This window comes from Echiichthys vipera (genome assembly GCF_963691815.1).
Source record: "Echiichthys vipera genome assembly, chromosome: 2".
Taxonomy (NCBI): domain Eukaryota; kingdom Metazoa; phylum Chordata; class Actinopteri; order Perciformes; family Trachinidae; genus Echiichthys; species Echiichthys vipera.
The window spans coordinates 21058229-21085524 of NC_139827.1; the positions used below are offsets into that span (position 1 = coordinate 21058229).

A 27296-nucleotide genomic window follows, 5' to 3' on the forward strand; every position below is an offset into this window, starting at 1 on the left:
CAAAAGTGGTGCGTGTGATTCATGGGATCTGGAAACCACACTAAGTATCAATAATTCAATGCTGTGAATCTATTTATCAGTCTCTCTTAATTTCACCCAGTATAGTAACAGAAAAGAGCTGATGCTACAGCTCACAGAAGTTCATACTTAATGCACTGATTTGGTCTTTCCAACTCTCTAGCCATTATTAGTAATGTGGCTCCTATTATATGGTGGACTGGGTTATTGATTCCATTTCAAAACCCCCTCTGACAGGCTGGGAGGTTAATTTTGCCCAGCAGACGCAGGGTGAACATGCTGTGACTGTTCGGAGTCAGGCTGACACTAATGCAGGCACCCAGGGATGACACAGCAGGGGGTGGGAGCGGTTACTGTTTCCATAGCGCTGTGAGCCCATGCACACATTTAATGTCACAGGCTTTATGCTGTCACATGATGTCACACAGTCACATGCATGACGGTATTACAACCCAATTCGGCTTTAACAAGTGGATCTGTACACATACATCCAACACACACACACACACACACACACACACACACAAACCCAATCATGCGCTCAAAGACACTAAATGTAGGCTAACCTTAAAAATGGTCTCACAGTGGTGACATTTTCAGAGATAATCGAGGGGAAGTGTTCCTCTAATTGTATGTGACCATATCTGAAATTTGAGTACAGTTACCAACCGTCACATTGACATGTTCTTGGTGTTTAGAGTTAGGAGGGATTTCATTTATGCTCCTCCACCTTCTGAATGGGCATTTTTGGCCTTCATTATATAGGTTTATTAAGGGTTAGTGGTTAGGGAATAACATCGGTTTCTAATGACACAACGTTCAAATAAAACAAATGCTATATGGTATTTCAATTTATTTTGAAAAAAATTAACATTCAACAGTGGCTCATTGGCCATAATTCTGACTAACACACTCGCACTCACATACTGGTATGTGTTCAATAAGAATACAAATATCACAAATATATATTCAGTAATGCTATGCTACATCATAAGACTTCTAATTTTTGACTTTTTCTGCAACAAGACTCTTTCTCTTCTCTCGGATGCTCAGCGTCTCTGGGGGTCTATGGGACAGTGGGCTGGCCCGGACGCTCGGCTTCTGCATGATGATTAGATGAGCTTTCTGAGGTGGAATCCTTTTCTTAATGACAGCTAAATGAGTGAATCAGCGATCTTGAAGAATAAACATCCAGTGGAGCATTTTTCAAGTTTTTCATTCCGTTGTTCTGAACCATCTAGAGACTTTAGCGATCCCAAGCGACTTTGTCTTTGTTAAAAACGACTAGCATTGTGTTTGGCAACTCTGTTATGTCGCTCTGGGGTTTCTTTCCCCAATGAGCAGCAGCAGCTGCGGAGCTTCATCCCCGTCACTCATACTCACACTCACAGGCAGTCACTCTTCACAGTAGCCTGGCGCAGCAGCTCCAGCTGTGTCAAGGCCATTTAAGCAGCCTAGCTCTGCTGCCATTGAGAGGACACTGTTCAAGTCCCTGGAAAAGACGCTTAGTTGGTTACGACAAGGTCACAGATAATTTTTCTTGAAAAGAAACGAAGGGTAGAATTAACATATAAATAAACAAACACATTTAGGATTTAGGCCGGAGAAATTAGCTTCCCCTCCTTGAAAGACCAGTAGCCGCCACTGCTGTGTACATACATGAGTTTGTACATGTTTGTATCTCTGTATGTGTGAGATATATTTTCACACTCTCTCTTTCTCACACACAGCTGCCCACATAACTTATAACTCTGAGGGAGTACATTTCTATGTAGCGGTGGATCCCCTAGATGTCAGCACACATGTGACTGAATACAGTAGTGTTCCACAGTCTCGTCCACACACACACACACACACACACACACACACACACACACTCACACTCATACGCACACACACACACACACACACACACGTACGCACGTACACACACACTCACACTCATACACACACACACGCACACACACACTCACACTCATACGCACACTCACACTCATACACACACACACACACACACACACGTACGCACGCACACACACACAAACACACACACACACACACACACACACACACACACACACACACACACACACACACACACACACACACACACACACTCATGCTGGAACACAGTTTACTCTGACCTATAAAGCCAGTCATTGGTGGCTCCTCCACACTAATGTGAATTTACACCTCAGTGACTTTGACACAGAGAGAAAGCGATAGCAAGGAAGAGAGAGTCAGAGAGAGCAAAGGGAGAGAACAGAGAAGGAACACAAAGGCGACATAAGGTATTAACTGTGAGGAAAAGAGCAGAAGGGGACAAGAGTAGCTGGACACTGAAGGAAAGGAGAAAAGATAGCAGGGACTGAAATGAAAAAGAGTGGCCTAATGACTACTCTGTGTGGCATTTGAGGAAAAGCATTTGTGGATGTTTAGCTGTCTGACACGGGCCATTTCCCTCTAAACCCTAGTTGTTCCCAACTGCATTGTGGCATTGGGAGGTATGGGTGTCCACTCTGTGGGTTGGGGTATTTGTAGTGTCAGGATGATATAGTACAAATACAGTCATCGAAGAAGTGGCGCTTTTTAGATGCTCATTATACTGTTGCTGACCTGGTGTTCCTCCTTACCGTGTCAAGGCTTTTATACACAGGAGGTCGCTTTTCCTCGAACAAGTGTTGCAAATTTGCATTCCTATATGAATAATTTTGATGTGAAATATTTGCTTGTGTCATGCAAACTTTGTGTAAAGGCCTTTAATTTGTTATCATAAAGAAGGGTAGAAGCAGAGTAGGGATTTCTGGCCCACCATACCTACTTCCAAGTCGCACGCAGAAGCGAAAGTGTCTAAAGAGGTGAAACTCCAGCAACACAATTAATATGCAAAACAACTTTTGTTCATCTTTATAGTACAGAACTGCCAGAACACAAAAGTATATTGATCTATCTAGTATATTGTACTTTTACAACCAGCACTGATATGTCAAAGAGTGGTTTGTCTGGAACATTCTCTTTATCTGTCATTTTTTTATTTGCTTTAATGAAGGAATTTCATTAATTTTAAACAAAAAGTTAAATAAGTTCCTGAACAACCTCCTAACTTTTGAATGGTATATTGCTCATTTATGATTAGACCTGATGATTTAGCTTCAGACGCCTTGACCATGCACGATTCCAAGTTAGAAATATAGTTCTATTTTTGTTGCTGAATAATGATTGTTGCGGATCCTTATTTCTCACAAAGTTAGACAACTGGAAATTGCAACCCTGATTCACCATGTTTGACGATGCTTTTGCAGTTGCAGCTCCACAATTACCAAGCACTCAAACCAGTGATTTCAAATAAACACTATTAGTAGTTCTACAGAGTCACTTTATTTTCACTTTTGCGTTTGGAGAAGCGAGTGGCGTGGGAGAAAAGAAGTCAGGGAGGAAGAAGAAGGTGAAAAAGAGAAAGTGAGAAGGAAACAGCAAATGAGACATAAATACAGAGAGCACTGACTTGTGAACATCCTGTGAACAAGATGGCAGCTATGAAAAAACTGTGTGGAAGTTTACTTCTCTGCCAGATTATTAAAATATTCCATAATTAGAGAAATGCTTTATCTTTTTTTACATCTTTATATTGATCTTAATAATATAAACTTTTTTTCCTCTCCACTCTGCCTCATGGTTCCAAATACATATTTTCTTTCTGTTGTAATTAGTTTATACATCATACTGCATGTGCATGGCACTACAATGCATTTTCCCTTCTGGGTTATGTTTAATTAACATCATTAGCTTATGGCAGTATGCAATTTAAAATAGATACACGCTGTATGCAAAGAAATATTTCACAGTGTCATTGATAATACATCATATGCTGCCTTGATTTAGTTCTGTTATATATTATATATTTGCCTATATTTAAATAAGAAGTATTTATATCTTACTCTACTTTTAGTTAGTTGAGAAAAGTACCCTGTTGCTGTAGTCAGGATTATATCAGGCTCAGCTTGAGAATTACAGTTGAATATAAAACAAAAGACCTGTGTTAGAAAGTGGGAACCCAGAGTTTGAAAGACATGGGTGTTTACCAAGAAGGGAGGGTCTAATGAAAGATGCTTTCAAGCATTATGGGTAATAGAAATCCAGATTTTTGGGAGTGTGAAGCACAAGGAAGTTAGTCAGGCTATCTCTGCTGCTTTGATTTTGTCTCACAAGCCCCCGACTTTACAGTTTTAAATGCAATGTTACGTTGCAGGAGTACTCTTTAAGGGCGCACTAACACTGTCCATCCGTACCATGCCCAAGCACGTTTCACGGCTTAAGTCTAGTTCGTTTGACTAGTGGGAGTGCAACCGCACTCGCTTCTGCTTGCCGGCCACTGCCCGTTTGGGAGAGGTGGGCTTTTGTAAAGCACATTTGCACATGTACGAGCATGAGTGTGCGCGAGGCCTTTGGCGGTTTCTGACGTCATTTTATGTGCCCATGTTCGGATATAGTTGTCGCCTTGCAACGTCGACTAAATGGGGTTGTGCCGCATCACAATGAGTCCAATAAAACAACAAAGCCAAAAACGTTACCATGTTTTCTGCGCTGCTTTCCATTATGTGGCCAAAAGACCGCGCGCTTTTGTAAACAAAGCGACGCCTCGCAATGACGTCAATCAACGTATGTAACGTGTTCCAGCGTGATGACATATGGACAGGCAAGAGGCATTCGCGCCTAGACAGTGTGAGTACAAACGGGCCTGGCCCACGGGGGGGACAAGTATCCTAAAGCACGGGGCACGGTACGGATGGACAGTGTGAGTCACACAGTGTGTCTTGTAAAAGGTGATATTCATCTTCTATGCTGCTCTCAGTGTAGGACTCTAATGAAAACCCCAAGGCTGAACATTACAGGTTTTTTTTACAATCAGTAACACACATTTATCTATACTGAGCTCTGTTCGGACCGGTACTTGGTTAGGGTGCTACAAATGTAGAAATGAACAGTGCCTTATCTTCTGCATATGACCACAAGTTCTCGTTCCACATCAATGTCCTTTCTTGCAATACACCATGGAAATAATTGTTTCGTATTTGTTTCGTTTTGAGAAACCAGCAATAGATTTTGAAAGGTGTGGTAACGTACATTTCAATACATTTTGAGTTTTTAATGAGTGAACTTATTATTGAGAAATGCAAATAACCTTTTAAAAAAAAAAAAAATCAGTGAATGAAATCAACCAAAGCAGGCACACACAGTGCTGGGAAATGCTTTCAAAAAGAGCATGGCCTGATTCACACTGTATCTGCTGAACAGTACACACATTCCTCAGAGGGATCCGATAACATCAAAGAGGCGGATGTCAGGATGTCACATAGCACCCTGTAACAGTGATGGTCATGAGGGCGCTGTAGTGTTCAAACATACTGTTTCTGTATGGAGGACAAGGCTTATAGGAGCTGCTGTGTGTGTGTGTGTGTGTGTGTGTGTGTGTGTGTGTGTGTGTGTGTGTGTGTGTGTGTGTGTGTGTGTGTGTGTGTGTGTGTGTGTGTGTGTGTGTGTGTGTGTGTGTGTGTGTGTGTGTGTGTGTGTGTGTGTGTGTGTGTGTGTGTGTGTGTGTGTGTGTGTGTGTGTGTGTGTGTGTGTGTGTGTGTGTGTGTGTGTGTGTGTGTGTGTGTGTGTGTGTGTGTGTGGCCTTGAATAGCTAGCAGTCTGATCCACAACTGTCATGTAGCATTAGGCCTAATGGGAGAGAAATGTCTGCAGCAATGCCCATGCACACGCACAAAAACACAAACACACAGAAGTGCAGACCGTTGAATTAAAGGTACACAAATTGCCACATGTATTCAGGCAGGCATGCAATACATTTTGACTCTACAAGATATTATAGAGCAAATATGTTCAGAATCATAGGTGTATAAAGATTATCCATGATTATCCTACCCTCTTTCTTTCCCTTGTGTACACACACACACACACACACTGTACTGTATGTACTTGAGTGATTCAGAGCAGCTCCACTTGCCAGAGGCTTGCATACAATGAAGTAAAAGAAATAAAACAGGATTAGAGCAGGGAATGTCAAGCAGAGGTCCCGCTTTTTTCCATCATTTGCAACCTGTCAGAATCAGAGAGCACTTTATTTATTCATCAGCCTCATGCAAGCAAACATCTTTGTACTTAATAAAGTAGAACGCTAAAAATCTGGACTAGACATGCTGGTCGAGAGCACAAAGGTCACCGTGCCTTAATCTGTAAATGACCGCTGGTGTTGTTGCAGACAGGCGATGGGTGGCAAGGGCAGCGAGTCACAGCAGTGTCACATTAGCACATCGCCGTGCATGATGGCCTGCAACCAATCAAAAGTCGCTTTTTTGCTGAACTAAAATTGTTGCTTTTTGCTGAACTCTAATGGTCCTCTGTCTTTTTTCTTCTTTCCGTTTCACTCCCTTTTTGTCTCGCTCTCACTGTCTCTGCATCCAACTTTTCCAACCTCCTCAGACTTATAAGGGCGCACTCACACTGTCCTTCCGCATCGCGACCCGGGCTTTAGGGTACTTGTCCCCCCTCCCTCTCCCCCCGCGCCCAAGCCCCGTTTGTACTCACACGGCCTGGGCCTCGGCCGATGCTTCTTGCTGTCCATACGACATCACGCCGTAACACGTCACACGCATTGATCGCGTGTGTGTGGCTTTGTTTACAAATCTTTCCACAGACCTCGGAGTTTTTGTGCGTCTTGTCGTTCTATTTTCTATGTCCGCGCACATACCGCCACCACCGTAGGGCTCGTGCTCGTGCTTGTACACGTTCGCACGCTCGTGCTCGTACATGTGCAAACAGCTCTGCTAAAGCCCATCTCTTTCAAGCGGGCCGTGGGCACTCACACTGCTTAAACGTACTAGGCTTTAGCTGAAAAAACGGTTTTGGCCCGGTACAGAACGACAGTGTGAGTGCGCCCTAAGTCTCTCTTTCATTCTGTGCTTTCTCCACAGCAAGTAGTGACGTCTGAGAGAATAACTGATTGCAACAACGTAACAATAACATGAGGATACAGCAGTTAATAATTCATCGGTGTTTTGTTTTTTTTAAAAGGGGGAATGTAGAGATTTATTTTAAAGGTATATCATATCAAGCTAATTTTCAGGTTAACACTTTGGGTTTCTACTTAGACATGTTTACATACTTTGTTGTTCCAAAACCCATTTTTTTCTCATGTTATTTGTATGAATATACCTGTATTCACCCTTTGCCTCAAACACTCACCCCCCTTCCCAAAAAAAAGCCCAGTCTGCTTTGATTGCTTTGGTTAGTATTTCCAGGTCTTCTGCATCTGCACTCTCAGCGTCTCTGTACTATAATTACAGCCGGGGAATGACTGTTGCTGCACTTTCTACCTATATATAGTATAGTGTTGACACCACAACTCTACAGAAGTCCTGACGGCTTGTTTAAGGGCGCAGTTTCTAAATAGGGGCTGTGTGCATTTCTCTGTGGATTGAGTGTTTTAATACTTTCACAGTATTTATAGAGCACATCGGCCAGCTTTATAAAAAGACATGGAAATCTCACTTTTTACAAAATTAAACATTTTAATTTGTGGAAATTAAGAAGTCTCTTTCTGTCTCACTGTTCCTAATCAGAGCTTTGATGACCAAGACAAGAGAAAGGGTTGCTATTTTCTACAATGCTAGCAATATCAACATCTTAGTTTAGAAAGGTACCATACTAACATTTGCTAATTTGAACTAATCAGTTAAGGCTGATGGTAATGCCTTTACATTTCAAGATATTTATTTCCAGTTAATAAACAATTTAAACTTAGCGGTAGAAAGGAAAATGTGTATTATCTTATTGTTATTCATTCCATCTCTCTTCCTCAGATAATCCCTCCCCCTCATTTATCCCATTCTCTCTCTTCTTCACTCTTCATATTTCTATCTCTCTTCCTCTCTGTTTTCATTCCCATGACACAAACCAGCATGGGGCTGCAGCTCTCCGTGCACATCAATGACCTGATCTGTCTACATGGTTTCCATGCTTTAATCCCTAATTGCACATGGTTTTGCAAGGGAGAATGTGAGGTCAAGTCTAAGTGACCGACGTAACAAATATGCCACATTAGGTCCTCGACGAGGAGCTGTCTAGCATTGGCCTAGTTCACCCTGTCATTGAAGAAGTGTTGCCTCTGAGCAAATCAGTGACTCTCCTTGTTAAAAATGCGAGGTGAGAATCCACAAACTACGTTTTTGGTGCTTTGGTTAATGTGTAAGGACTCTTATCATGCTACTGCAGAGGTTTGGTGTTATTTGGAGCAGTATTAGTGGTAAAGAAACAGTTTAATGTCTTCACCTTGCTGCGCCGAGCTTATCCGTGTTAGCTGCATTTGGCTGTTAGCGACTGTTAGCGGTTGTCTGGGATTTCTCCGTTAGTTGTTCATACACGAAAAAAATTGTCTCGAAAGCTTATTTGATGAGTGTATTTGCCTAAAAATAGTCTGGGATGATTTAACACCGGAATTTCACTTTAACTTCTAGTTTACAAGAATAAGGAGGCATCCCTTCTCACACATATTCAAGTGTTTCAACAGTTTGCAGTTCAAAACAGGAAAATCAATATTCAGAAAGTGTAGCGGAATTAATCGACAGCTGTCAGGTCAGGTTGAAGGTCAGCATGATTCCTGCAGGAGGCAGAATTTTATCAGGCGAGCCAAGGGATTTTACCCAGAGGTTTCTCTCACCATGGAGCTAATTAAAAACACTGAAGCAAGATAAAGGAAGGAGGCTTTTCCCTACTGCATCCCCCTGCCTTCTTACCAAAGAGCTAAGGAAAGCCGAGGATTAAGGCTTAGCACATCCTACCTTCGAGAGGCACCACGTTCGCTTTTATGCAAAGGGTCATTCAAAGTGTCATTTTAACATTGTGCTTTCACTCTGGCATAAAGTCTCAATCTTATTCTGTTTCATGTGTATATGATCTCTAGGAGCTTTTACACATTCACCGATGGTACAATACATAAACTGTATGTTGAACACATATGCACAGCTGTAATGACTTTCACACTGTGTGAGGGTCTATCAAAGCAATAATGAAACATTGAGTGACTCATCTCATCTTCAACCGCTTATGCGGGGTCAGGACGCGGGGCAGCAGCTTAAGCAGGGGTTTCAACATTTCAATAATGAAACGTTGAGTGACTGCTTTTTAAAATCATATTTTTTTTGGATTCATTCTGTGATTTACAAGATTTGTTTCTATGACTCAAGGTGTCACCAGATGTACTTAGATAATCATTACAGTTACAAAGTGAGTGGAGATACATCAAAATAACAGCAATGAATGGATTATTTTGAGCTAATTTGCAATCTGAATTTATACATTATGGATTACAGATTGGATGTAAATTGTTCTGTCTAACGTGACCTTAAATAAATCAACTAAAAATAACAGGAATCTTCAGTTCTGCAATCTGGTAAAGAGAAGGTGATAATGTAATGTCATTTGTCACTTTAAATACAAATGAAACAGGTGATCATCTATTTCTTTATCTTCTTTATTTGAGCGATTGTCTGCAAGTCATGAGATTCAAATTGCACTAGTGAAGTTACAGAGTGGTTTTGGGCACATCACTGGGCATGGTGTACAGCAGAATACCAGTAAAAGTACAGAGGTTGCGATCGCTGTCTGCCCAGACCCAGGACTTGGCTTCCATGTGCACATCAACCCGGTCTCCTTTCTGAAGAAGCAGGACTACCCCATTAGAGCCGTTATCTGTGACATCGGAGCCAGTTGTGTGTTCGGCAGTGCCCACAACAGCCTCGCTGTTCTTGTACAGGAGCAAAAAGCCAGGGTTTCCTCCATTAGCATGAGCGTAGAGGGTGAAGTGGTAAACACCACTGACTGGAGCTGTGAAGACTCCTGAACAGGAATTTTAAAGAAGAAAGGGGATAATAAGTCATTTTCAAGTTAGTTATTCACAGGAAGAGAAGTTGATAAATGAGAGCTTGAGGCGTGAAGCATCACACAATACTGTGAAAGAGTGTGAAAATTAAGGAGGCTATAAATAAATTCAGTGATTACACAAGTAAGTTTCTGCAGCACATTACCTGTTGTGGGATCATAGCTGTCACCAATGTTGGTGATGACTTTTTTGTAGACAAGAGTGGTCTCTGTGTTAAATGGCCCAATGTGCATTTGGTTCTCTTCCAGTGCGGCTGAGAAGGCCACTTTATCTGTCAAAGAAAACCAAAACACGTTTGAAATTGCTAATAATGTGAGTTTTTTTTCTAAAGCTACGCTTAAAGGCAAAAATGGAGAGAGCATCCAATCTCCATAGTTTATAATTTAAATGAAACTTAGAGATTGTTTGCATCTTGATATGTAAACTTGTTTACCTTTGGTTATTGTTTTCTTAACCTCTTCCACTGCTGCAGCTGTTTGCTCAACATTATTCTTCAGCTCCTCTTGCACACTTTGATTTGTTTCCAGTTTGGCCTCAAACTCTATAATGAAAATACATTAAATGTTATTTTTTTCTAAAGTCAGATGAATGATGATTTTAATTTAAAGCATACATATTTTAGTGTAGAATATTTGTATCTGTATATATATATATTCACAGAACCCCTTTCTCTTTGCACTGTTGGTATAGTGACCATTTCAGCAAATGTGAAAAAAAAAGATATTTTTTACAGAAAGTTACCAACTTCAGCTTTAACTCTTTATGTTCTGTCAAGATGCAAGTCGTCAAAGTGACTCGAGTAAACTCAAATCCAGGTCACAAAGTCTTAAGTCCACATCACTATAAACCTTTAAATCCAACATTGTGTCATGTCACACCAATACAGATTTTGAAACACTTTACAGTGGATCAGCTTTATTTTGCTTGCCTTGATTGGCTGTTTTAAGCGCCTCCATCTCCTTCTCTGTTTTCTCAAGCTTTGTGTTCATCTCCTGGCCCAGAATCTCAGCAACATTTAGTCTAGCGTCTAGCTCTGTGGGAGTATTGGAAGAGATAGAATACAGTATGAACTAGGGATTAGAAAATATACACTATTGGTTAACAGTAAATTGCCTTTTATAATATGCCAGTAAATTATAATTTATGTAAAAGCTGATAGCTGTGCATAATTTATTTGACCTTGGTTTATTTTCTCCAGTGCCTCCACTTTTCTTTCAGTAACATCAAGTCGCATGTCCATTTCCTTGGCTATGCCCTCAGTGGCTTCTACTTTGGACTTGAGCTCTATGGAGGAAGATATGAGAGGAAAACTTGCATAAAATCAAAAAGAAAAAATCTAATTTACATCAGAGAAGTAATTAGATGGTACATAATGTTTAAATCACCCTAATGACCCAATTACTCATTTATAGTCAAAAGGCCTACTGTACCTTGATCAGCTGTCTTGAGTGTGAGCACTTGTCTCAATGTATCTTCAAGGCTGCTCTTCAGCTCTCCAGTCAGACTTTCACCGGCTGACAACCTGGAATCCAACCCTTTGGTTGAAGGGTTTGGAAAATTAAAAGCAATATGAAATGAAACGGGTCAAGTAGATGATATAACGAGATGTGATGGAGCTTGATTAACCTTTTTACAAGACTGTCACTGGTCATGGATATCCTGGCAAATCGTATAGTTTCAGCCCAACAGCTGTTAATTCCCTTTCAGACAAACATTAACAAAGCACTAATGAGCTGTCACTAAATCATGAAAAGGTAACACAAAATTCCAAGACATATCCATCAGAGGCAAATGGAAATCTTATACCCCTATACTGTAGCAGCTAAAGAAGAGATTCCTTAGTCTCGCTTTACCTTGATCAACAGTCTTCAGCACCTCCACCTCCGTCTCTGTGTTTCCAAGCCGGGCAGCCAACTCCTTCTCTATATTCTCACTGGACTCTAGTCTGGACTTGAACTCTGACGGTTAAAAAGATTTCAACAGACCAGTCTTGAGTCTTTTGGCTTCTGATAACTAATTTAGTATGTGTGTGAGTGTACCAATACAATACCGTTGACATGTGTTACCTTTGATTTCCATCTGTAAGTGTGCCGTCAGTGTTTTTTGTGTTTCTGCCTGGACATCAGTGGCATTCAGTCTGGCCTCGAGTTCTGATCATTACACGGAGGAATAAAATCATAATCATTCTGTAGAAATGATGTTCTGATCTTCAAAAAGCAAAAGAGTTCGGAACAAGGGCTGGGCAATATGGCCAAAATCTTTGTTTCTGATAATTTAATAAATAGTGTGTGTGAAATAAGCACATTGTAAAGTCTATGTTTACTCGTGTGAAAATTATTTGCAAATGAAAAGTATCAATTCTATTCTCATTTTTATTTTTAACTTAAGTGCAAAATGAAAATAACATGCGAGGATCATAAATTACATATATATTGCCATAAAGCCATTGGACCACTGGAAAAATACAGACATATATATCTTCCTTCTTCCATATTGCCTTTAGTTTGATTACCAAAACTGCCATTTTCAAATGATATTCCCTGTTATTGTTTATCTGTATTCATCACAATGTAAATGTGTATTACAAAATCTCCATATTTTTTTTCATGATTTTGATTCTATTGAAATACGGTAAATTGTCATATTGAATTATAGCCCAACCCTATTTGTAATATCTTGTATATATTGTTTTATATTATGGGTAACATCTGGTAAACATCGGATTTATTTACCTTGATCAGCAGTCTGCAGTGCCTTCACATCTGTGTCCACAGCTCCAAACTTATTCCCCAGCTCTGTCAGTGTGATCTTCAACTCTAAAAAAAAAAAAGAAAAAATTAATAATGCGTGATACTTAATTCAGTCAAAACTAAATCATGAAGTGAAACAACATGAGCTTAGGTGAGAAAAACTGTGCCTTACTCTTTATTAATAATCCCCTTTTTTTGTTACCTTTACTTTCCCTCTGCAGTTGTTCCACACGTGTGTTTTGGCCCTCCAAATCACTAGCGTTCAGTCTGGCCTCCAGCTCTGCTCAGTGAGGATGGGACAAAGATTTGAATTATTACAATATAAAGAAAATAATATGAAAGATAGCATATGGAGTCGTTATAATTTATACTGTACAAGCTGCTGCTAATGTGGGAGGAATGGAGCAGGTTTTAATGAAGTCCGATTTATTGAAAACAAAGGAAATATATTCCCTTTATATTTGTTCTTTACTGTATCAAGTGCTCACATTGTTTTGCATAAAAGTATTTTAACAAGGAGCTCATAAATCCTGCCATCTGAAGGCATGATGGTATAAGCAGCGGAGAGATGAGACGTTGAAAGCCAAACATTTTTTTTCTCAATTTTAAATAAATAATCTTGACCTTTTTAGTCTGTTCCCCTTAATGTGATCACACTAATACAATAATGTGTGTATGTACCTTTAATTTCCACATGTAATTGTGCCACCAGGGTTCTTTGTGTCTCTGCCTGGACATCAGTGGTGTTCAGTCTGGCTTCCAGATCTTTAAGATGAAACATATAGTCACAGATAATTTCATGGAAAAATATTTTTCCCAAAGCAAATATATATATGAATGTAGTTAATTTACCTTGATCAGCAAACTGCAGTGCCTTCATTCCTACATCCATGTCTCCAACCTCATTTCCAAGTTCTGTCAGTCTGGCCATCAACTCTATTTGTTAAAAATGAAGGAAAAAATAGTGAATGACTTAAATCCTTCAGTCAAAAATAAATCATGAGCTGAGCCGAGCTGAGGAGGAAATCCATTTTGCTGGTCATTAATAATTTACCTGTTTGTTTTATTACCTTTACTTTCCTTCTGCAGTTGTGCCACTCGTTTGTTTTGACCCTCTAAATCACTGGCATTCAATCTGGCCTCCAGTTCTGCTCAGTTAGGTTGAAATAAAGATAATTCAAGTCATCAAATGAAATGATTGATAGATAGTATTTAGGGTTTGTTAGGATTCTTAACTGCTGCACATTTAAGCCATTGTGGAAGAAAAAGAGTAGGGACTCAACTGTGGTTACATTTCATCAAGCGAAATATTGAACTGCTTCTTTATTTTATCAAGTTCTTGGATTTTTAAATGGAGCTCAGCTTATATTTCATGTTGTGGATGAACTGACCTTACCTGTGTACTGCCGCACGACCTGCTGCACCTGCTTCCTCTGCTCCTCTTCCTGCATCTCAATGACTCTCAGCCTGGCCTCGTGGTCTTTTTAACATAATGAAAACAATGCAAAAATTCAGCAACACATAGATTGTTATCAAAATAGATTTTATTAATAAGCAGATGAAAGATTACACAGGTATTGATCAAATTTATGATACAAACAAAATGTATTTTCTAAAAACACATGATATAATTATGCTTTTATATTCATTCTGTGTAAATGTACCTGTATAGCCTTTCTTCAGTGAGTCCAACTGTTGCCATAGTCCCTCGTTCCGGCTGTCAGGGAATGTCTGCACGCATGTCTGTTCTATACAGTAAATTACATAAATGTGATGCAGTATGAGTGAGCTTGGACTGAAATATTAAAGGACAATACTATATTTGCTAAAAAGTCTGACACACACACATACCCTGTAGTTTCTGAAGTTGCTCTTTGGTGAACTGCAGCTCATTTCTCTGTTCATCCAACACAGCCATCATCTCACTGAGCAGAGTGAGGCTATCTGCTTCAGCTGACTCATCTTGAGTATATGTGATAGCAGTGAACCTCTGTCCCAGGACGTTTGTCCCAGAGAGGCAGCAGCCAAGCAGGATGAGTAAAACAACGCTCATCTTTGTGAACTGTAAAGCTCTGACACCTGGATGGGGGTACTGCAAGTAGGGCTTTTAAGTGTAAGGTGACCGTGTGAAAGGTGATGCAAGATTTGTATGTTGTTTATGTGTAGTTGACCATCTGAAGTTCATGAAAACATGTCCACCAGGGTCAAGGTTAGAGGTATTGTGATAAGAGGCTTGCAGGTTATGAAAGACCACGGAAGAAATAGTTACTGTACATGGCCCTGTAAATGTATAATCTGTTGTTGTTGAAATACCTCCTTTTCTATGACATTCCAAATTATGATAAGTTGGGCATTGAATTTGTTTTCAGAATTGCAGACCTGAGATATTGAGTATTTCCAGCAGTAAACATTGTCACATGATAGACATGTAGTAGACAGCAGTAGATGGTATATTAGGGATATTTGTATCGAGCTTCATGTTGTACTGAAAATACTAGGGGAAATAAAAGAGGAAAATGTCATGCACTGAAGAAGACATTAAATATTTTCTGTATGAAATATTTATGCTTCTATACCTCCTACAGTTATAGTGACACATTAGTGTAGTGTATGCAACTGTTGCACATGCTTGTTTATAAGGCTAAACACGTGGATGTCCTGAGTAGTTGGACGGCGCCATGACAGTGGAGTGCAGAGCTGGAGGTGTATTTTTCCGCCTGTGTGTATGTGTGTGTTTGTGTGTGTATGTAAGCTCCCATGAGCAAGGCAAAGGTCAGGTGTTAAGCAGCGAAGGTTACAGAGTGATACAGGACAGGTCCCCTTTCACACACCCGAGATATCTGTTTTATATGTACGCATTGTGTGCATGTGAGTTTTAGTTTATTTATACATGGTATGTATGTCCATATGTGTGTGTTCCTAAGCTGGAGGAGGGTCCCAGGGCAGCATGTGTGCAACAGAGGTCAGCCATTACTAAGCAAAGGTCACAGAGAAATGTACACTATGACAGAACTGCTGTTACACACTTAAAGTTGTTAGTGTGTGTGGGTCACCATATTGTCCTGTATGTCTCCCGTTTGTGTGTTCTTACACATAAATGTATGGTCTAAACATGTGTGGTTGTATGCTGTGTTGTGAGCCTGAAATGCACATATGCAATGGCTACACCAACTGCTGTTATATGCTACACGGGGCTCCAGAGAAATGGTTGTGTAAGTGTAAATACAGCATGTGTGAATAGGGTCAAAGCAGGGTTGAAAGCATTAACTTTGACCAATGTCAGAGAAACCCAGGTGGTTTATTTATTCTTTTTGTTGAAATCCTTCACTTATTGTCTTAATCGTTTTTCTTAAATTTGGATGTAAGAGATGTCCAATGAACTATACAATTGTCCCTACAATGTCATTAAATAGGTTTCAATGACTGTGGTTCATCTCGTAATAAACCTTCCCTGTTAGACATTAGATATTAGGACTTTTATCTTTGCAGTGGTAGCTCAACTGAATTAGCGAGACTGTCCTTTTCCAAAAAAGCTTCAGCTGCAGCAACATCATCCTGTGAGAATGTTTTTTTTTTTTCTAGCTTTCAGGTGCTGATATCTTGTGAAATGATATGCAATGACTCTTTCCTCTGTTTTGTTATCTACTCCCTTCCTACGCACCAAATGCTCGCTTCTTGTTGTCAGAAATTTCAAGCTTCTTGTCTTCTTTGCTCAACCGCAGCGAAAGTTATTGTTGCGGGTGATTTAAAATAGATTTTATTCAGGGGTCATCCAGCATTAGCTCCTTCTCACAGCTGTGGTCGCACCCTTGCTTAATACATATTCTTTATCTGGGTCAAACCGCTATATGAAGGGCTGTGATCTGTGAGATGCATGCAACTGGATTTTTAAAGCTGCTGTCAAACTCCATATGCATATGTCTATAGCATTTTAAGGCACAGTTAGCTTAAATATTTCTATAAAAAAATGTCTGCTATGGCAACTTATCGAGAGCATTTAGAAAAGCACAACTTGTGAAAAAGTTTAATGCTCCATTGAATAATTTATCATTCAGAACTGCTACAATATCACAGTCATTTAGATTTGCTTAACATGAGAAAAGAAATGGTACAATACTGGAAAGTGGCCAATATAATATAATGCTATAATAATGTTGTAGCAGACTTGCTACTGTTTTTACTTTATGTATTAAACCTTTGTGAGAGACCTGTGTGTTATCTGAAAATCAAGATGAAGGTTACAATAAATGAGAGATTTGTTGTGAGCTGGATTTAACCAGACTAAATTAAGTTATGCAGAAGGAGCGAATACAGTGTGAATAATGTGCTAAATCCAATGAGGTAACATAATATAGCATAGGTAATGAAACTTGTGATGGATGAAATGTTTATAATCTATGTGACTAGCTGCATATTCAGTCAACAGATCAAAGTGATCACATGTATGTTGTGATCTTGTTCAGTGGGTTTGTCACAGTCTTTACTGCACCAATATGAAAGTGGTAAAATACTTAGCTTTCTTTTTTTGTAAAGTAGTTTAAAAATGAATCCCAGTCTGTGTGAGTGAACCTGGATGTCATAATGAGATGATCAAAATCTTGGGGACAGGTTCAAGTTATGCACATTTTTAAATATGCACCCTATCAGTGACACTGACAGGCAGCACATCTTTCTAGTCTCTGACTTGTATAGACCATGATTGAGACAACTTGTTTGAGCTGGGCTGAATTTCTGACCTTTTTCTCTTCCTTCCTCCGCAGATCATTGCATATCAGCCATATGGACGCTCTGTAGACTGGTGGGCATATGGAGTTCTGCTTTACGAAATGCTTGCAGGACAGGTGAGTGGTGTATACATACACACAATGGTGCTTCTTATGTAACTGCCTGCTACAGATTCTGCTGACAACTTTACATAGACACAAGGTTGTTCACAGACTGCTCACACACACTTTATTCCCACATTCAAGTTCCCTTAGCAGGGAGGCTCTACATTAGCCTAAATGTACTCAGGTGGTGCTTCCTAAAGACCTTCCCACCAAGACTATTAATACACTTTGACATATATACACACAAACCCTCCATCTCCCCTACAATCATAGTGCATATCTTTTTTGGTGTAACCTTTTTTTGCCCCCTTGAGTGTGGTTAGAGTTTACAGGTCTGCATTTTCTCACACCGCCTGAGCAGTGTGACTTTGATTATGATTGTAATTACATGTAGGCTGGAAGCTTTCCTCTGTAGTCCACTCCTCATCTACGCTTGACGTAGAAGCTCTAGGCGTCATTCCCTACCCGCTGCTGGCAAACTGTAGGCGGTCGAGTTCAACTCCAACCAACTCCCTTCCATCGTTTTGTGCACTGACCTGTGAAAACTACTTTTTCTTTGTTTATTCCTGGATACAGCACAGTGTGCTGCCAGTGGTCATGGGTCGATACTCTGAACAATACTCTCAGCTACTGAAGTGAAAATATGATGTGTTGGCTGGTAAAGAAGAGCTTCTTTTGGAATCAGATACAGGTATATCTAGTCAAGACAAGGAGGACATGCACTCCACCATATGTTTACATAGCAAATATTTGTTTGCTGCCTGACTATTGAGTACAGTGCCTTTTAAGTAGGGTGACCAGACGTCCCCGGTTTCCAGGGACAGTCCCCGATTTCAATGACCTGTCCCCGGAAATGTCCCCTGTTTTCACTGTGAGTGAAAGATCCAAAAATGGAATATAGGAAAAAATTGAAAAACATAAATGTTGACCAAACGACACGTATAGTTACGCACCCTACTACTCACAGGCCAAAGTGGTTGCAAATCTACAGGTTAAAAGATGAGGAAGCATAATAGATTTGAGTTTTGTATAAAGTCATAAATATATTAATAAGAAACAAGCCTTGTGATACATTTGGAAAATTAGTCTTAACGTTGGACAAGTAGTTTTACATCTCCAGGTCAAAAATCATAAAAAATACATTATTCAAAAACAAGCCTTGTGATACATGAGAAATATTAGTCTTTATGTTGCAAAAGTTTGACATAATTCAATGAAATGGTTTAAATTCATCATAGTTTTATATTGTGAATATCAAATGAATGTTGAATATCAAACTCACTTAATACTGGTCATATTTAGGAGGTTTTAATGCCTCTGAACCAAAAATGTCCCTGGATTTTGACTCAAAAATGTAGTCACCTTACGTTTAAGTGTCTGCAAATTCAAATTCAGTTTCATCAATTCAGTTTCCTTACTTCTCACTGTTCAGCTCAATTTTCCACTATTTCCTTGAGGTTTGTTTGACTAGCATAGATTTAGCCTGAAGTTGAATAATCTATGCGGTATTTACATTGGTACAATGTGACCTCTTCACAGATTAGCCTAACATTATCTATTTACGAAACACAGAGATTTAAGCGTAGTAGAAGAAGTCAAAGAATCAGATAGTGTCAAAGATTAAAAGCATGATCACCATTTTGTGAAAGGTGCAGCCATAGCTTACGGTAGTATACTGTACAAACGCATCTCTCTATTTACTAATGATGTGGATTTCTTCAAGATAAAAAAAAATTTAACATGTCCTTTTTATCGAACTTTTTTTTTTAATCTCATCCATCAAAAGGTTTTTACAGGTTTTAATCAAATATGTTTTCAAGACTCAGCACTAAATTACTTAAGACATATATGACTTATTAACTTATTTTTTTAAGTAATCCAAAAGGACAAAAAACAAAGTGTATTCAAAAGGTGGTGATTGTGAATGTGTTTTTTATTCCCAAATAATCAGCTTTTAAACAATTGATAAAAGTATTTACTTATTCATGTCCTCTTCCTCTGCCCCATCCTGTCTGTGTGAAATCAGATAAAGAGGGTATGATGCAGACAGGCCATCTCTACCCAAAGGGGCCCGTGGAAATAACGAATAATACATTTTTTGGACTGTCAAAACACACACATTATAGTTACTGATGATAACCACCCAGTGAACAGGGGAAAAAGCTAGGTCATCCACTCCATTTGCCCTGCAAGGTCTTCCTGTGAAACTTGTTGGCACAAACTATTCCTTGATGTCTTCTTTTTCCATGTCTTTATTGTTAAGAGCCCTCTCTCTGTCTTTTTCTTGCCTATTCTTCCGCTTGTCGACCTGTTTAGTCAAATATTTTCCTGTTTTCGGCGCAAATGACAAATGTACCACTGCTGGATACCTGTTGTGCTACATGGTGATGCTTTATTTTTAGTAGTAAAAAGATCTCATGAGAACAGCAACAAATTATTGATCCATTATATGACAGATGAAAGACCAACAACAGTATGATCTCCTTTCAACCGCAGCCTCCATTTGATGGCGAGGATGAAGATGAGTTGTTCCAGTCCATTATGGAGCACAACGTGTCCTACCCCAAGTCCCTGTCCAAAGAAGCTGTCTCCATCTGCAAAGGGGTGAGTGGCCGTTCTTTGCCATCAATGACTGACCTTCTTCTGCTATGAGCTAGTTTTGGTAATTAAGCATTATGATAGGTGAGTATTTAGTATTCATAAAAGGTTTACATTATACCTGCTGTTTTCTTTGTTCTGCTTATTCAGAAAAATGCGCTTAAACTATCTGAAACCTACCCCTTCAGTCTGCTATCCTGTTACCCAGGATTAACTCCCACTTGAGGTATTTTTCCACCTTGGTTGAAAATCCTATAAATCAGCATTTTAAGCTCTGTCTTTTACTGTCCTCACTGAAGCCAAAATAATTCTTCCTGTAAGCGGGCTGCGAGCCCTACCTGTTAGTTCAACTTTAGGGAGAAAAACTGACAGGCTGTATCACAGACTGCTGGAAGGCTTTTCTTAGCTTTCTGAAGTTAGTCGTAACATATGGGAAGTCTAGCTCCATTTGTTGTAAGAATGAAGTGCAGGCATTTTTAAAATACTGTCTTGGAACTCATCTACAAGTTCCCTCTCCTCTTCCCACTCAGTCATTAAAGGGAATCTTGTCAAGTCGTCAAGCATATTTCTCTCTAATGTGTTAACGTTTGTTAAGTGTAAAAGTGTATTGCAAATGCCCTTTGGCCATTTTACAAAACTTGTTGTTCTCAAGGCTGAGTCTAAAACATTGAAGGTGCACAATATAATTTTGACTGTTAAAATTCATACTTTTCTTTTTCGTGGTATTCATTTTGTATCTTATTTATGTGCAAATAAAACTAGCTAACTAACAGTTGCAACCACAGAGGAACATTAGCTGTGAACCACTCCTGTCTGTATAGGATTTTTGTTTCACTGAAAATGATTACAAAGTGAAGGTTTTTTCATCTGCTTCCTTTATTAAAACTGTGGTATGACTAACTGGTAGCTGTCACCAATCTGCATACTGAAGCTCTATATACCTCAACATACATGGCAAAGTATTGATCATAAAGCCTAACGAACTGTTGCTCTTCTTATAAGTTAAACCAGCCATAAAAACTTACTTACAGAGTGAGCTGTTTTTATCCACTGGTTTTATCGAATAAAGGGATCTGCCAGCGTTGATTTAATAACTCATCTCGTCACTATTGTCTGATTCCTGCCAAATTTGTGCACACATCTCAAAATGAATACAGACTAAGTCACAGTTAGGGTTGCAACTAACATTCATTTTCATTGTCAATTAATCTGTCTATTATTTCCCCAATTAATCGATTTGTTGTCTTGTCTATAAAATGTCAGAAAATGATAAAACCCAAGATGACTTCCTCAATTGTCTTGTTTTTTCCACAATTCAAAGATATTCAGTGGAGTGTCAGAGAGGAGGAAAGAAAGGAGAAAATATTTACATTTAAAAAGCTAGAAACTGAGAATTTTCTTAAAAAATTAGTCAAACCAATTGATGGATTATCAAGTTGCAGCTCAGCACTGGTCTCATTGGTGTCAATTTTCCATTGCAATAAACTGTTCTCATGTGATGTGTTATTGAGGGGCTGTTTCCGCTACCATTGGTATATGGCTGCTGGATGTCTAGAGGCAGAGGTCCTCTCTGTCTCTGGACATCTAGCAGCCAACCAGTAGACAGCCAGCCATGCAGTACAGTGGGTCACAGCAAGTCAAGCAGGCAAATTCGTTGTCTCATTTTATGCCAACAACATAATGTTTTTCAAAGCAAATGAAATAAGAGGGAACTTGAAAACATAAAAAAGCAAAATGTTTTGGCTTAGACAGATTCACTGAAGCTCCCCACTTCATTTCTGTAAACAATTAGGCAGAAACCATGTAGGAAATGTGCATACACTCAACTTATTTTAATTTTTCACCTCTATTTGAAAGACTTTCATCTGCACTTTGTATCTACTCCAGAAGAAAACACTGTTATGTCAATATAGGTCATCCTACAGGGAGCTGATGTACATCAAATATGGATGAATTTTGCTAGCTGATTCACCTGAGGACTATTTGGTCAATACAGTAATACACATACAGTAGAACTGTTGGTAACAGAACCGATGATATAAAGATTATAGAACATGTAAATAAAGCTAACTTGTTGACAGAAAATACTCACAAGGTTTACAGAAAAGCACACATGTACGTGTGTACAAGGAATTTTATAGTGAAAAGTGTCATTTTTATTCGGGTCCAGAGGCAGTGCAGATTCAATGAGCTTTGCAATAACACACTTTGTCTTCTTGTCCCTTCCTCAACTCCACTTGTTTCTCTTTGCCCCCCTCTTTGCTTTTGCCATCCCTTCCGTCCTCCTTCATTTTCTTAGCTTTGTGTGTGTATGTGTTTGGTGTGTGTGCCCTCATCTCACCAAGTTCCTGTCTCACCACTTATTTGGCAAGGCTGCAGCATTTCCTCTTAATGGATACATAGTGCTTGCCAGCAGCCTGACACAAAAGAGAAAGAGAAATATAGAAAGGATGGTTAGAGGGAGATAAAGAGGGGAACGAATAAAAACAGATTTTGATTAAAAAAAAAAAATCATGCTCGTCAGTAATGGATAATAGTAGTCGAGGATGAGAAGAGTAACTCACTGAAAAAAGGACACAAACTATACAGTAAATCTGTTGTATGCAATCATAAGTATGCTGGCTGAGGTTTATTGTGCTACTGTCCGTACAGAAAGTCTCTATTTTTAGCAATCCGGTGTGTACTGTACAGTTCATTACCTTTTAAATAGGTCACAGATGTAGATAAACATTCATCTCAGTAATGGGATGTTTATTAAAGGTTGCCTATTTGAATGCTCTTGTAGTTCATTATGATTACTGAAAGAGAATTAGGGTTAGACAGTTATACTTTTTTTTGATGTAGAAGTAAATATCAGTTAAGATTTCACCCTGGACTAATCTCTGAGATGAGAAACTCATTAGGATCTAAAGTATGATGATGATGATTATGATGATGATTATGATGGTGTGTGTGTGTGTGTGTGTGTGTGTGTGTGTGTGTGTGTGTGTGTGTGTGTGTGTGTGTGTGTGTGCGTGCGTGCGTGCGTGCGTGCGTGCGTGCGTGCGTGCGTGCGTGCAATTTGAAAGCCTTGATATGGGAGGCCGTTTAGGGTGAAACATTGAAATATGTACGCACACACACTGAAATACATGCACGTACACACACACACTGAAATACGTGCACGTACACACTGAAAACGTACACACACACACTGACAATGTGCAGAAACACACTGGAAATGTCCACACCCTACTAACTTCTCACACAGCGAAATATAGGCTAACTGTGTGTGTGTGTCCGAGAATCTGAGTGTGCGTGTAAAATGTCAGCGCGCCCGGAAGTTGTTTCAATGTAACCGGAAGGCACCGCCGACAGCTACTTCTCTCTCCATAGGTTCAGGGATGTCGAACTAAATATTATTATTATTATTATTATTTCGTTAATCTGTGAGCACGTGATTAATTGTGCATATTGTTGCCTAGATCCATAACCTGTCACTACAAGGCACATCACCTGCTCATAAATCTTATTTATCATTCGCCGTTATTTTATTTTGGAAAAATAGGACAGGAAGTAGTGACCTTTGACCGCGGACGACCCGGACCATCAAGTTCGCGACCTGGACCTCGGCCTCGGCTACGTAGCTGTGCGGTGTTGTCCTTTCAAAGAGAAGATGCAGTTATTACTATTAATTGTAGTTGGCCTTTTAGCCTGTGATAAGACTTGTGTTTCTGCAAATACGGACGACATTTCTGATTTCTTCGTCCGCGTCATGCACTGCATCCAATCTATACAAGACAACCCGGTAGCCAGACACTTCACTGAGCTGTGGCACCATACAAGGACTATTAGTTCTATGATTTACGTGGTTCGTCGTGGTGAAAGTCCCGAGGCAAGAGACTGTACCACTCTTTTAGAGTCATTACAAGGGCAACTAATTCTAATTCTACAGCTACCTCAGAGTCAGACACAACAGGGAGGCGTTGTCATTGCGCCAACAACTGGAAGTGGCGCTCCTGGTCGCCCGAGGTACAATTTGACAGCAGATCAGATTAACCATTGTTTGGATTTAGGATTGAATTGGCAAGGAATCGCGTCACTGTTTGGGATCGACCGGCGGACCTTATTTCGTCACAGACAACGCCTTGGTATCCCATCACTGGACTACACACCATTGTCAGATGATCAGTTGATGTCTGTCGTTGGGCAGATTTTAGCCAACACACCTAATGCCGGCGAAACGTATGTCCGCGGCAGTCTTCGCGCCAGAGGAATCCGTATTCAGCGTTGGAGGGTCCGACAAATTCTGCAAGAAATAGACCCAATAGGACGATGCTTTCGTCGTTCTCGAGCCATCCGTCGTAGAATCTACCATGTAGCGGGACCCAACGAGTTGTGGTAAGTTGCCTCCTTTTGATAAACAGAGCATCGTGTGGCTTAGTGTGCGGGACAGTAGACAACTTTTGACGTGATTAGTTTCCAATAAGGCCTGCAATCCTAATTTGGTGGACTGTTTTAACTCTGTGCCATCTGGTATTTAGGATACACACCTGTCATTCATATAGAGTTGATAAATATTTGCCACTTTTTCCCGGATTACGTTTGTTTGTGACGTAGGCTATTGCTAATAGGTTTCTAGCTTTCTGATGTTTTGAGCATAATGCCCATTTTTTGAATAGTCGTCTGATGTGAGGAACGGTATTCGTTCATAAAAAGAGGAAACAAATGTTTAGATGTCAAATGTTGTGCTCACAGTTGTTTAACCTCTAGTCTACTGTTCAAATACACATTATAGGGCTAATAAGGGATTGAAAAAAATAAAGAAATCCCACACTCGTGTCGTGATACGTCACAAATTGTAAATTGAGAATGCGGTTTAGCTGTATGGGAACGTCATTTTAAGCAGACAGTAGAGTTGGAATAACACACACAATGCATGTTATCAGGTCATTTGTGGAGTACCTGATCATTTGAATCTGGTGTCTACGGAGAAACATGTGCAATTGGGCGATGTTGCACTGTAATTAGTGACCCATCAGATTCTGTGCCCTGCAGTTAGAGGAAGTACTCAGATACTCTCAGTAGAAGTGTCAATAACACAATGTAAAATACTTAATTATAGGTAAAAATCCTGCATTAAAATCTAACTTTAGTTAAAACACTCATTTTGGGTTTAGTATTATTAGTGTTCCCTATATTTATTTAATATCGCAGTCATGGCCCTATTTTCTGCATTAGTACTAAGTATTACTTTAGTACTTTTAAGTAAATTTAGCTTCAAATAGGGTACTTCTATTCTTTTTTTACTTTTAGTTAAGTATTTTCATATTGTGGTATTGATAGTTTTACTGAAGGATCAGAGTCTACCCCTTCCAACACTGCAGGTCACAGATTCTGATGGGTCACCAAATATAATGTAACACCAGGCCTACTCAGACCATACCTTTGCTTTGTTTTGACAGGCATATAGACGGAAACCATAAACTCATCAGCTGGAGAATGGTGTTCCATGGCTGCGTGGACGGATTCAGTCGCACAATCATTTACCTTGAGTGCCTCAACAACAACAGGGCTTCCAGTGTACTATCCCTATTCCAGGAAGGAGTTCAAAACTTTGGAATGCCTTCACGAGTTAGATGTGATCGGGGTATGGAGAACACTGAGGTAGCTCGATACATGCTCAGGCGAAGAGGACTAAACAGGAACAGCATAATAACAGGCCGCAGTGTGCATAACCAGCGCATAGAAAGACTTTGGGCTGAGCTTAATCGTGTAGTTTCATACCATTACTCTGATCTGTTTACTTTCATGCAGAATGAATGTATACTTGATTCACTTTCTGAGCTACACATGTTTAGTTTGCATTACATTTACTTTCCAAGGATCCAAAGGGCTGTCAAGGAATTTAGAGACCAATGGAATAACCATGCACTATCTACTGAGAGACACATGACACCTTTACAGTTGTGGTATAGAGGTGTGATTACTCAGGTCGGACAGAACAGCACAGCTGTGAGCAGTGTACTTGATGCTAATGAACCTTCAGTGACTGATGAGACTGGACCCTTGCCTGAGCTTAATCTCAACAACAATGTTGAAGTTCCTGAAAACAACTTAAACATAAATGACACCACCATCGAGGAAATCAACCAGGCTATCGATCCACTCACTGAGGATGGTAACCATGGAATCAATTTATTTGTGACACTTTTAAATTTCCTTGAAACAAAGGTTTGAGCAAACTATTTCTGTGGCACTGCTAGTAAGAACAAAGACAGCACTGTGAAGAATGGTAACAGTCCTGTCACATGGATCTGAAAACATAGCAGCATTTAATCAACAGTAGTAGCCTACACCTGCACTCTTTCATTTTATATTACAGCTCATCTTTTACCTGAGTGCACTACAAAGTAAGTTGAACATATCAAGTAACAATGAACTCTTCCTTGACACTGTACCTACAAACACCACATTTAATGTGACCTTGCTGTAAGGTCTGTGATACTCAAGGGCTTGTAAAAAATTACAAATACAAATAAGAAACAAAAAACATTTGCAAACCAGATGTCAGAATTGTGAGCACTAGGCTACCTGAGACTTTTCTTTTTACTCCATTCCAAATCCCTGAGTGTTTCGGATTGCAAAATCCATGTTACTTTTGAAGTCCTCGTAGGACTTGTGAAGAGGTAATCGGAGACAGTTTACACATGTGTTTGCTATCGGGTATCTCCCTCTTTGGAATTCTAGAAGGGGTTTAGGAGAAAACCCGATTGGTGGCATCACATCACATCCTGTTGCAAATGACAGAATGCCTCCCAGCTTTATTGGTCCTTCGTCCTCTGAAAAATACCATGACAAGATTAATGGTTATTAATTAACAACAATCACTGGTTCTGATTAAAACTAAAAGTAAAGTCTTTACTAATATTTTTTTCCTCTTCGTATAATGAACATCACATAGATGTGAAGCAATATTATGCAATGGTTGTCAAAAACAAACTGCTTGCATGCATATACATAATAAACTGATGTTTTTGATGTGTTTAAAGAAAACTATTGTCTCTACTGATTTCAATGAACAAAGCAATAAAAAGACAATTAAATGTTTTGAGCACGTAGCAAAAGGGTGACTGCAAAAGAATTTAACAGATTTCATAGGAAGGATGCTCCAGTTACTCC

The 27296-nt window shown here is 39.6% G+C and overlaps 1 protein-coding gene across 2 annotated transcripts in view; it reads left to right on the forward strand.

Annotated features, from left to right (window-relative positions):
- Nucleotides 1-27296, forward strand: part of prkcaa (protein kinase C, alpha, a) — a 171678-nt gene that overhangs the window by 120136 nt on the left and 24246 nt on the right. For both annotated transcript variants that reach the window (XM_083933149.1, XM_083933150.1), the window contains 2 exons: nt 17469-17549; nt 20034-20141. In XM_083933149.1, the coding sequence (XP_083789275.1) occupies nt 17469-17549; nt 20034-20141 (189 nt within the window). The remainder of the gene's footprint in view (nt 1-17468; nt 17550-20033; nt 20142-27296) is intronic.